Below are 13,073 nucleotides of genomic sequence, written 5' to 3' on the forward strand. Positions count from 1 at the left end.
CAAACATAATGTGCGTGTTTTTCACTTCGCACGTACTTACACTTGGCAGTTATGTTGTCTTAACTGCTGAAATTAGTCACTCAAAAGTGCTTAAATGTAAAACGTTGCCATCCTTAAACCTGGTCACTTACAGAGGAAGAAGAAACAGCCACAGCAGGAATAAACAGGTAGGAGCTGAAAGCAAGGCTGCTCAAGAGGCCCATCATTTTTGGGTAAAGCTTTTGACTTTGCAGCCCCACTCTTTAGGCAACTAAGCTAGCTCCAGCAAACGTGTGTAACAGTCAAGACTAGGAGTGTACCTTGGCTGATGACGGCTTTGCGGTTGCGTCCGTCCAGGTCAGCTCTCTCAATGACATGGTGCTTGGCATCCACCCAGTACATGCGGCGGCCAGCGTAGTCTATGGTGAGGCCGTTGGGCCAGAACAGGTGTGTGTCTGCTATGACACGACGGTTTGAGCCGTCCATGTTGGAGTACTCGATGCGAGGTGTGTTACCCCAGTCGGTCCAGTAGATCTTACTGAAAAGAAAAATGGGGCAATCACGCTCAGTTTGTTTGTTCACAGCGGCAGACTAGATGGGTGTAAATTAGTTGATAGTCATGGTGTCCATTAATGCAAGAGGCAAGCAGACGGCTGTCAGGATTCTAGACACAACAGATGCCTGATTTAACAAGAAAAGTCTCCTCTGTCCTCATCATTCATGTCCTCCCCATCAGCATTCATCTGTTCTGTCCGGCCTCAGAGGGAGGATACACTCTTTTTTAAAATATAATTTTCAATTATCCCATGCAAATGAGCAACCTAATAAGCTGAATGAGTTTTCTAGCTTTAAATTTCTCTGGGGGTTCATCCAAAACTCTCTCTTGCCACTGCAGCTCATGAAAGCTAGGAAGAAAACACACTTAGCTGCTGCCCCTTTCATGAAAGACTTGTTCCACACAGATGCTTGCCTGTGGGTATGGCTGTTCCGCCAAACGTTAATCCCTGCTCTGCTGCTACACTACAACTGGGACACATCCAGAGGGGATATGTATATATGAGTGTGTGTACATTTGGAGCCATCTGTGGTGAATTATAGACTGCATGTGCGTGCGTGCGTGTGTTTGGACTCGTACCCCTCTATGGGGTGCAGTGCAATGGCTCTGGGCTTCTCCATGTTCTGCCAGATCAGTACTTTGCGGTGTGTCCCATCCAGGTTTGCCACCTCAATACGGGACGTCCCAGAGTCTGTCCAGTATAACTTGTCATGGATCCAGTCTATGGCCAGTCCACCTTTAAAAGGACAGAAGAACATTCTGAGTTTGGTTTAAGTATGAACCAATATTTTGTTACTAATGTTACAAGTAGAATACAACACAAGCAATGCATACTCTTTAGCTTTTTCAATTTGCTTTGTCTGATAATTATTTGTGTAGCTGTTAGTTCTTATTTTTGAAAGTGTTCTGCTGGTAGAACATCTATCATCTTGCTAGTAATAGTTAATCTAATAAACCTTCATCACCTATTATAATGTCTCTTTTTTTAAATCTCAAAAAAACCCAAAAAACAACAAAGTCAAAGTTGTGGATTTACTGGGATCAAGGTGCAGAACTATTTCTTGATGAGTGGGTTGAAGGACCTGTGTTGGACTGAAGCCAAATGGTGTGAAAAATAATAATAACAATAATAATAATAATAATGGGTTGCATTTATATAGTGCTTTTTGAGACCCCCAAAGCACTTTACAATTCCACTATTCATTCACTCTCACATTCACACACTGGTGGAGGCAGCTACAGTTGTAGTCACAGCTGCCCTGGGGCAGACTGACAGAGGCGAGGCTGCCATATCGCGCCATCGGCCCCTCTGGCCATCACCAGTAGGCGGTAGGTGAAGTGTCTTGCCCAAGGACACAATTACCAAGACTGTCCGAGCCGGGACTCGAACCGGCAACTTTCCGATTACAAGACAAACTGCCAATGTTACCAAAGTGCTTACTCATAGGGGGTCATATGATTGTTGTTTTTTTCTCTTTATGTATTACTGTAGGGTCTACCTTACACCTTGAGCACCTTGAGGCAAGTGTTGCTGTGATTTGGCGCAGTATAAATAAAACTGAATTTAATTGAATTGCTGTGTAAATAAAACTGAATTCATAACAATTAAAAACTAATATAGATGGGGACTTTTTAAGCCAATTAAACAAAACTATTAGGCAAATTACTCCTTTCCATGTTTTTTTTCTTTCTCTAAAACCGACTCATACAACCTGCACAGACATCATCTGCTTCTCAGGTACAAACGCTTTAGCTAGCAAGACATTGTGGTGTCACTAGTGCAGCTTTAAAACCAGCTAAATCAATGTCATGATGTAGCAAAAAAATAAAAAAAAAAATAAGAAAGGATGTAGCAGCAGATTTGCCTTTGTAGCCTGATTGTAATCACAGCTAACCTCTGGTACAGCGAGAATCACGATACTACTGTATCAGTAGAAAGAATAAATCATAATTATGAAATAAAAACTGCATAATTGATACTACTAGGACAAGTTAAATACATAAGATACAGTGTGTTAGCTGGTGAGCTATAAGCCAGTCAGGCTAGCTTTTTCTCTTTGTTTTAAGCAATTATGGTAGGCTAAGCTAAATCTAATATGACTCTAGCTACATGCACAACACTTGTGCTAGATGATGATCCTTTTAACTTTAAAGAAAGCAAATAATATATTCTTTAGAAAATTTAGTGGTGAAAGAGATTAAATAGGACAGAATAAGACAAAATGTAACGAAGACAAATATGTATACAAAAAACACAGATTGAAATAGAAAAGGAGGGTCAGGGTTAGAAATAAAAGGAACCAGAGAGAAACTATAAATTAAAAAGACAAGAAGAAAGCACAGAAGACTTTCAAGTTTCACCAGTATTGATGTTATGTTGCTTAACTCATTTATGAATAAGGTGATGAATGAAGTGGAGTGGGGCAGAGTATAGTTGGACAGAAAGCAGCAGAGTCCAATAATTGGAAACATGATAAATGAGTCTGTTGTCCTACATCTGAACCTGCATCCCATTAGCTGTTGTACCCACCTGGGCTCTCCAGACCGGTGGAGACGACCTCCTCCACATTGGAGCCGTTGAGGTTAGCTTTCATGATGCGGTCCAGAGTCACATCTGACCAGAAGACTAGTTCACGACTGTGATGGAAGTCCAGAGCGATGGCGTTTTCCAGGTTGTTGAGCAGCAAGGTGTACTCGGAGCGATGTGGCAAAACTTGACGGATATCGATGCGGTTGGCAAACAGCAGCACTGGCTCGGGACCTAAAGGGAGGAAGAAAGAGGGACGTGAATGGAGTTGACGTGTGTTAAAGTGAAAAGGAGAAGCAAAGGTTAGCAGGTTAAAATTGGCAAGTAATTATGCACAAGAGAGATAAAGAAAATTCAGTTAGGACAAAAGGTCACTTTAAATGAGACAAAGCATTAATCTGACTGGATATAAAGGTCTGGGTTGCAGCAGCTGTGTGACAGACATGTCTGACCTGCATTTAACTCTGGACTGCAGCAGATTGATGTGCTGCTGCACCAGGCCTGCCCTCTACCTATGCTGCATATCTAAATCGAGTCCAGACCCTCCGAATGAGGTGACCTCAATGCAAGTCCAAGACCCACCAACAGAGCAGCGGATATAGTTACTGCTGAAACACGCACAAACACTATGCAACTGTACTTTTATTAGAAGTCAAACCACGACAGCTCTCTGCGGTCACATGTCAGGGATGAAACACAGTCCAGTCATTCGTACCCAGAGCTTTGCAGCTGCGCTTGTCAGGTCGGAGCTCGTAGCCCTGAACGCACCAGCACTGGAAGCCCCCCTCTGTGTTGGTACAGCCCTGACTGCAGTAGCCTTCTTCAGCACACTCATCCACATCTGGAACAGACCACAGAGACAGAAGAAGGGAGGGGAGGGACATATAGATGTTGGTGTCTTATCTCCCACAGTATTAACAATGACACACATTGTGCAGAAAGGGAAAATTCATTGATGCTTTTGGAGCATATGTACATCATTTTCGTTTTCAAGCCTTTATCTAAATCAGTTTCACAACATGCATGCACACTAACTGTTGGAAGCTGGAAAAAATACATCAAGTAGATTTGAATGTATCTCCATGATTTGGAAGTTCTGGAAAATAAAATGTTTAGCTAGTGGCAGAAATTCAAGATTAGAAGAAGACCAAACAGTCATCAATAACTTTCCAGCCCAAAGAGAAAATTCTTGTGAAATTCCAGCGAAATTTCTTCATACTTTTGGAAAACAACCCTGCTAACAAATTGCAAAACTGACTGACTGGACTAATGAACTTCAATCCCTGGCCGTATTTAGGAAGTTAAAGGCAGGACAAGTAGAGCAAAGTTGTAGTTTTTATAGGTTTGCTTAATTCACTCAGTCATGATCTGTATTCTACTTTTAGTTTTGGGTTGGTTGCTTATTTGTTGATTCGTTTTCCCCAGACACCTCTAATTCAGTTGATAGCTTGGAGTCTCTCTGTACAATTTAATCATCTATTCTTGGCAAAAGAAAAGGCTTAACTTAACCAAATTATATGACTGGTTTAGTTCCTAATGTGTAAATTATATTACCAATTTCCAAAAGACCATCTTCAGGCTATAAAAGAAGTGCACGTTGAATGAGTGGAGTGAGGAAGTAGCGTTGTAGCAAACTGAGAACAATTCTTAAAGCACTGTCACATGTAGGAAGTCAGTGAAGCTATCAGATGTTTAACACAAAGTAGCAACTGGCCAATTGTCAAACTCTGCAGAGGTCATGAATATTAACACTCGCTACAGCCTGCTCACTCACTTTCACTCTGCTGTCTCTCTCTCCAACACACACACACGCGCAAGCAAGCAAGCCAGTGTTACCCTGGCAGGTTTTGCCATCGTCCATCAGTCGGTATCCAGTGTGACAGGTGCACTGGACCAGTCCTCTCACCATCTGACACTTCTGGGAGCAGCCTCCGTTATTCTGGTTACAGTTGCCCTCGTTGGAGCGTGGCCCTGCGCACAACACAGAAACATTACAGGAACATAAACACAGCATCCTAGCTCAGTATAAATACAGCCGCACACTATAAAAAGTGTCTGACTCATCTACTGTTGGGCCTTAAAATATTTTAGACACACAAGCAGCTAAGCCCGTGGATGGTGATGGCAATCAGGCTGGCCCAGGTTAAAATGTCAACATATACAGTATAAACTGCTGCTAAAATTCATGTGAGCATTTATTATACACCCTCAGCTGTTCCAATGGTTTCTGTTGACAGCGTCATCTCACCGAGTCAGCATTAGGACTACATTTTACCTTGATGAAACCTGGAGCTTATAAAATCTTTTTCTAAGGGTCCAATTAAGACAACATAAGACAATGTAACAGCAATAATCTCTTCAGAGTAAGTGGGTACTTAATATTCAGTGTATTCTAAGGGAAAAAAGGTTTTAAAATTGAGGAACTAAGGCCTACTAGAGGGCCTACATATCAGCTGATATCAGTCATTTGTCAATATATCGGTATTTGTATTTATAATGGCAGACCAATAAATGTAAAAAGTAAAGAGAAGACACGGAAACATCCTTCAAACATGTTATCAGTGTTCAATAATTTATTGTGACAATAAAATAAGATCATTTCTACAATTTAATATTATCTTAGTAAGGACTCATATATAACTTCACATAACAAATGTTAGGTAAATATGTTTATCATTCTTGTGTCTAAAGAAAAAGAATATCGACTGATGCACTGGATACCAAATGTCATCATTGCTATCTGCCTTTAAACTCTCTACAAACTATTATGTAATCGTCATATTGGTGTCCAGATGCTGATGTCACCATTCTTACACTTACGGCAGTCATGGTGTGGGTGTTCATCAGTCCCATCACCGCAATCATTGACCTCATTGCAAACCTTCCGCAGGCCTATACAACGGCCATTCCCACACTGGAACTGATCAGGAGCACATGGAGGACTGTCTGCGAGGAGATACAACACAGATCTGATAAGTGAAATACTTTTCTACGCCATATTTATCCAAGTAGTTCTCCCTTAAATATCTAAATAGTATGTGCTATGGTTGTGACAGTCAGTTGCCTGGGATGTCTTTAATTCCCTCTTGTGGTTTAAGTCCCATGTATGTACGCATTTAATGTTGTGTGTGCGTGTGTACCCTATGTAACATGCAAGCATGAACAACAGGCGACTGTGCATGGATTTTGATGTACATAAGCAGGTTTAAAAATGACACAATGGATTTGAATAGATCATTAAATATGAATAAAATGGTGTGATGAGCAATAATATAAACATTTCAAGTATTCACAGGTTTCCTGCAAAGCTGAACTTCTTTATCGATAGTATCCAAAAACAGAATAAAAAGTTTCCATCGAGCTTTTTTCCCTTGCTGCCTGTTCACTGTTATTTTAATCACAATACACAGGCCTGTCTCTGCGGTTCGTCTTTCCACAGCACAGTGAAGGAACAGACCAAAAAAGAAAAAAAAATCTGAACTTTTTTCCTTTTTTTGAAATGCAACTGTGTTTCCCAACAGAGAAGTTTCTCAGCAGAGGGCTGTTCAGAGCTGTTGTCATGGTTACTGTTGAAGCTTGTACTATTTTTAGCGCCTGAAAACAAGATAACAACCAGAGCCTTACCAGTTTTCTCACAGCCCTCTTCATCGCTGCGATCCGAGCAGTCGTCCTCGCCATCGCATCTCCATGACAACCGGACACAGCGTCCAGTTCCGCAGCGGAACTGGTCGGCCGTGCACATGGACGTGGCTGCAGGAAACACACATAAACATACATTTTACTCTTACAGTCTTAGATCAGACATTAGGACTTTCGTCCTTATGGGTGAATGCTTTTTTTAAAATAATGACGGAAAAAGAAGAAACGATTAATTTTTAACTGATTTGTTCATTAATTCTGGACACCGGCTACTCACTGCAGTTCTTCTCATCTGAACGGTCGTCACAGTCGTGCTCGCCATCGCACCTCCATGCAGCATTGATGCACATCCCGCTGCTGCACATGAATTCCACTGATCTGCATGGCTGATGTGAAGCTAAATAGACACACATATATATAACTGATTTAGCCTGGAGTTATATATAAATCTAAAAATATATATAAAAATATACACAAACTGTGCAGGTTACAGGTCCACTTCCTTGCTATAGCAAGCATGAATAGGAGGTATGACAGTCTTTGAACACCCCTGTATTATAACCACTGGTAAGTCCAGCTGTTTCATTTCTTATTAAATAATCACCTTTTTGAGTCATGCCTTTCGTGTGAGACTTACATGTTTTAATTTGATGAGGGCCAAGACACATGTAAGATGCTGTCTCAACATGTGGGATAAAGTTCTAAAAATTCTGCATAGTGACGACACAAAGTGAGACTAGCGACAGCGGATAGGTCACCTTAGCTGTCAGCGGAGTTCTTTTTTTGCGTATTTGTACTTTACTTGCACGCCACAAATGCTCAGTAGCGCCTCAAGGTGGTGCTTTCTTCATTCCTGCTGTGTTCAGCTACAGTCATACAAAGACACTGATGGAAATTTGTTCTGCCACAAATGCAGTGCCACGCAGACCTGACATTGTACAAATGCTGTCAAGTACTGCATAACAAAGCACTAGTTCACTGTCAGAGCCCCTTCTCTGGCTAAAGTAGCCCTCTTATTGTTTCTCCATACTTCCGAGAGGTCGTTCTGCAACCACAACTCTGCAAATATATCAGCAATCACAGGTTCATCGACAAATAATGACACATACTAACAAGCATTGTGGTGTGTTCAGGTTGACCAAATTTCGATCCCATTACCTTTTAGTCTATTCAGATCAGGTCTCTTTTGGTACCCTTTTGTTTATTTTGGAAAAGTAAGTCATCTACAAGTTTGCACCATGTCTGATCCCACTTATGCACCTTTGAAGAGTGAAAGTTTTGTCACAAGATCACAGAATAAACATTTTTATCTTCTCTGAGCGCATTCCACATACCTAAACATATATTACTTTTCCCACATATAGTAATTAGATCTGCTTACTTAAGCTGCTGCATGATCATCTCTAAGCGGAGATCCCACCTTTAAATCACCCACCATCATCGCTACATGTGATCAGATCAAAGTGAAGCTCAAACTGGCAGCAGATGACGACGGAGGTGGGTGAGAAGATTAAAGCTGAATCAGACATAAGCATCTTAAACCCTTCATCCGTGTGTGAGCGTGTGTGTATTTCTTCGACGCGTTTCCTCATGACAGGACGAGTCGGCTCCCATCGAAGCTACAGCAGGCACGAGATGAGGGAGGAAGCGAGAGTATGTGAGGGAAGAAAGTTTCTAGCAACGCTGTGCAGGCCTGTCAGCTGGGCAAGAAACGATCAAATCAGCAGGTGGCTTTCCCACAAGAGAGAAGCAGAGAGAGAGAGACTTATTGGCCAAGGGAATTAGCGTGGGACACCAACTAACACACCGACACCCGCGCACACACCCAAATGATTCATCCCCCCTTTTCTTGTCTATCTCTTATTCTCTCCCTTGCGCACACACCCACACAAAAACAGCAACTGAGCTCTTTCATCTGCTCAGCCACGCAGCCCAAAGCGGCATCAGTGGTAACGAGGCTTGCAAGTGTGATCTCTTTTGGGGGTGTGTGTGTGTGTATTCACATAAGGGGGAGAGAGGGAGTGAGAGAGAGTGTCGACTTCTCTAACAAAGCGCCCTTCATGTGTCTGGAGAGTCCGTGCCAAGGAATGCTGTCTGAGGATGGGCTGTCTTATGCCTCTCAGGAATGCCTTCTCTGTCTAAGTGTGTGTGTGTGTGTTTGTGTACAAACTACAGCATAAAACAGAATTTACTAGGACTTAAATTACTAAAAAGAAAAAAGAACGCTCTCGCCCTGAACCAGAAATAAATAAATATAACAGGAAGAATAACAGGCAGTGTGAGAGTGAAGGACAGCCACAGGGGACACGCAATCATCAGCGAGGACCTGAAACAAACCTTGAACAACACTTTGTTCATTTAGATCTGTTATGTGCCTCTGTATTTCCTACACACAGTTATCTCAAGTATTTCTTAAGGTCTTTCTGCTGCCCCTTTTGTGCTTTTTCCCCCCCTTTCAAATACGCTTTGATGCCAGCTCAACTTTCGAAAAAAGTTCAACACTTCAAAAGTGAGGCAGCAATTAAAAAACCTGGATGTGGGAGGAGATGAGAGGAAAAAACAGAGAGCTGCTCAGTTGAATAATTTGACCTTACAGATGATCAAACGATGTTGCAAAACTTTGAAGCCGTGCTTATTGCGCTGCAGATAAACACATCAAAGTGGGGGGAAACCACTGGGCCCGAGCGCATGTGTCTGTGAAAGAGCTGGATGTGGTGGGCAGTTAAAAGATGATGAGCAAATGAACGTGAGAAATCGGAGACAAGGGAACAGGGAGTGGAGAAGCCGAGAGATTAGTCAGCAGCAGGCAGCGTCTCTGGAGCGAGGGGAACGAAACATGATAGTCTATGTCAGGACTGTGGCTTCACTCTGCGTGTGTGTGTGTGTGGGTGCATGTGAGTGAGAAAGAGAGAGAGATACAGTGACAGCACAGATCTAACAGAGTGCTTTCCAGTTATGACACAGGCTGTCGAGCAACAGCTGTTCCTGAGCCCAACCTGCCATCAACAGAACGTCGGGACGTGAAATCAGCACTCAGTGTTTTACAATGAAGCTCAATTTTCGTGCAACTACTAGAGGGCCTTTCTTACAACACATAAACACTATTATCAATGAATCAGCTTTCAAGATTACAGACAGTGAATCAGCAATTCCCATTTTTTTCTTCTTCTGTAGAGTCACTTTGCATCAAATCCAATGGTAAAATACCTACCTTATCAACCTCAACTATAGCAAAAATGCCACTTCCTAACAACTCTTTAGTGTTTCTGGGGACACAATAACATCATGGAAGTGACAAGCTAACAGTAAATGGCTGAAAGAAAATGTGTATCTACAGTACTATATGACTCATGTGATTAAAACATACATTTGATACCCTGCGCTTCTTTTAAGCGTCTCAGCGCAATCCTTCACATGCTTTGGTTTCTGTCACTTTTGCAGATGGTCCGTCACATTCGTGTCCCTACAAACACTTCAATTTTGTTTTGTGATTTTTTTCCCCTCTTTTTTTTTTTTTTTTATATATTTGTTGGTGTTTTCTTAAGTTGTGGCCCGTGTGACCTCTCAGGGCCACCATATATTTGGCTGCTTTGAGCAACAGGTGCAGGTAGAGCAGTGGTAGCTGCTGGCGGTGTGAAAGGCGTCACCTTGACCAATTTGAGTTAAATGGACTGAAACTTTATGGCTGTTTGTGGTTTCAGTGCCTTCTGGGACAACTTCAGTGCAATTACACAAGATGGCAATAAGATGGCTTGCTGGGCAGTTCATTGTACAAACAGCCCAAGTCAAAGCGGTGTGTTATTGCTTAACAGACAGAAATCTTTGTAGATGCTGCTAATCAAGCTTAGCACTCTGATATACATATATATATATATATAAAAGGTAGCATACTGCTATCTTGGGGCAATCGAGGCTCAGTCTCGGTCGTTGTGTCCTTGGGCAAGACACTTCACCCGTTGCCTACTGGTGGTGGTCAGAGGGCCTGGTGGCGCCAGTGTCCAGCAGCCTCGCCTCTGTCAGTGCGCCCTAGGGTGGCTGTGGCTACAATGTATCCAGCCATCACCAGTGTGCGAATGTGTGTGTGAATGGGTGGATGACTGGATATGTAAAGCGCTTTGGGGTCCTTAGGGACTAGTAAAGCACTATATAAATACAGGCCATTTACCATTTTTACCATTTAGATATATATATATAGCCTATCCTGGCATATTCTCACTTATAAATGGGAAATCATTTGATTCTTCGACAGCCATCATTTTCTGTTATTAGTATTAATGGACAAAAACAAATAATACTCAAGTCAAATTATCAAAATAACCAGTAGTTGAAGCAACATCAGTTACATGCTGCATCTCTTTTACAGATGTTTTACTGCACCATGCTTTAACTGTCAGCGTTCAGTATCTGAGCCCAGTTTGGAACAGACTCGGTCGGTGTAACCACTAAAAATGATGGATGTTAAACTTCCTGTTCGGATGAGCCTTTAATGTACTTTTAAACTCCATCTGAACTAGTGCAGGAAGCTGTAACACATGAATCTGAGTTGCACTCAGAGGAAAAGCGGAGAATAAAAGGAAGGAGAGGCAAGAGAAAACGTAACTCTCATCTAACGTAACAGAGCTAATCTCCCAAAAGAGCTTTGTCTTAATCCACCACGCACAACACAGTCTAGTGAGAGCCACGATCACTGGCAGGGATCCTAAGAAATGTTTATCTGTGCCTGTGTGTGTAATCAGATGACAGCAATTCTTTACACCAGCCGGAGAGGCTCGATTGGTCTGGATCACCTAGCTATACACTGAGTGTGTTTCCTGTCAAATCTTTACTTCTGCCCAAAACTTGTCTAAGAAGTACACTTTTTCCCCCCTGGAGGTTTGAGACTAGACCCTGACGTCCACAATGCTGCAGGTGTGTTTCTAGCTATGCGACGGAGAACTCACAGCAGTCCGATTCATCCGACCAGTCTCCGCAGTCATCGTCTCCGTCGCAGTGGTAGATGTCCAGGATACAGCGGCCATATGCGCACTGGAACTCCTCCACGCTGCAGGTGGCTGTCATCACATCTGAAGCTGCACAGACACGCAGACATGTTAAACAGATGCTGGAAAAGATGGTGCAGCAGTTGGCTGTCGGAGGCACTTTGAAGTTTTGATGCTACTTTGCTGAGTCTGTCAGAAACTATACATGAAATTAAGCAGAAGCTCAGCTCTACAGTGAGACAGTGAACACATTTACAAGGTCTGGAGTAAACTTGTTACTGTGAGATCTTGGTTTACATACAGCTTTACTGGTAAGCATATTTGCCCCTTTCCGAGGCCACAATTTTGACCTTACATGCTGCAGTGTACCATCACTCTGACCTGAGTTGAGTTATCATGGATGATGCCCTACAAATATAAGCTGGCCTGTCAATGTGTCTACAAAACAAAGTACTGTACTCAAAACGGCCAAGCTTTACTGTCTATATTTTAAAAAGCTTGTGCATACTCTCTCAGTAACTTACGGCAATTTTCCTCATCTGATCCATCTTTACAGTCCGTGTCTCCATCACAGTACCAGTGCTCAGCAATGCAACTCCCGTCCGTGCAGCGGAACTCCTTGTCTGAGCATTTACGCATGTCTGCCATGGAAAGAACACACGGGCTCATATACTACTACAAATACTGTCGGAATGAATAAAGGCCTTGCATGCTCGGGCTTAGGTGAGCCTCTTCGTGTGTGTACCCACCACACTGTTCATCACTGTTGTCCCCACAGTCGTTGTCGCCATCACAGTGCCAGAGACTGCGAATACAGTAGCCGTTTTGACAGTGAAACTCGTCCTCCTCACACTCCCTGGGAGCTATGCAGGCAGAAAAAAGTGACAGATTTCAGAACACCATATAACACAGACACAATGAAAAGACACTAAAGCTACCCCGAAATCTGGGCAACTCTAATTCTTTGAGTCAAACTAAGAGCGAAAAGCTGTGCAGAAAAAAAAATGCCCTCCATAAACAGGCAGATCTTTCAGAACACTGCAGGTCTGTGACTGCGAAGCTTTCAGGCTGAATGTCTTGTTGCTCAATATGAAAATCTCTAAATTACAGCCACTGCAACACAGTAAGCGATAAGGTTGTATAAAGTGGTCTGTGTTACAGCTATAATAAATTTCCTTTTACAAAGCACATTTTCAACACCTCACAAAAGGCACAAAATAAAACCTTAAAAATAAAAAAAAACAAAATTGGCTCTAGCTGAATACATGATGGTTAAAGTGGATGTTAACAGAGACGAGCTTTCATGGAAGAAAAAAGTCAAATGTTTGATTTATTACTCAAACCGCATAAAAGCCTTAAAATGATTGTTGCATTTCAACCTAAAAATACCAAG

General features: G+C 42.3%; 2 protein-coding genes across 4 annotated transcripts in view; one reads left to right on the forward strand and one right to left on the reverse strand.

Annotated features, from left to right (window-relative positions):
* LOC146525257 (protein kinase C-binding protein NELL1-like) overlaps positions 1-13,073 on the forward strand; it is a 788,406-nt gene that overhangs the window by 372,495 nt on the left and 402,838 nt on the right. The gene's annotated exons all lie outside the window — the stretch shown is intronic.
* lrp4 (low density lipoprotein receptor-related protein 4) overlaps positions 1-13,073 on the reverse strand; it is a 102,610-nt gene that overhangs the window by 20,041 nt on the left and 69,496 nt on the right. For all 3 annotated transcript variants that reach the window (XM_085134410.1, XM_085134389.1, XM_085134479.1), the window contains exons 4-14: positions 12,430-12,543; positions 12,205-12,321; positions 11,642-11,770; positions 6,979-7,098; positions 6,687-6,812; positions 5,883-6,008; positions 4,899-5,033; positions 3,778-3,903; positions 3,066-3,296; positions 1,115-1,271; positions 300-517 (exon numbers count right to left, since the gene is read on the reverse strand). In XM_085134410.1, the coding sequence (XP_084990536.1) occupies positions 300-517; positions 1,115-1,271; positions 3,066-3,296; positions 3,778-3,903; positions 4,899-5,033; positions 5,883-6,008; positions 6,687-6,812; positions 6,979-7,098; positions 11,642-11,770; positions 12,205-12,321; positions 12,430-12,543 (1,599 nt within the window). The remainder of the gene's footprint in view (positions 1-299; positions 518-1,114; positions 1,272-3,065; positions 3,297-3,777; positions 3,904-4,898; positions 5,034-5,882; positions 6,009-6,686; positions 6,813-6,978; positions 7,099-11,641; positions 11,771-12,204; positions 12,322-12,429; positions 12,544-13,073) is intronic.

The sequence above is a fragment of the Neolamprologus multifasciatus genome, chromosome 1 (genome assembly GCF_963576455.1).
Source record: "Neolamprologus multifasciatus chromosome 1, fNeoMul1.2, whole genome shotgun sequence".
In the NCBI taxonomy this organism is placed as follows: Eukaryota; Metazoa; Chordata; class Actinopteri; order Cichliformes; family Cichlidae; genus Neolamprologus; species Neolamprologus multifasciatus.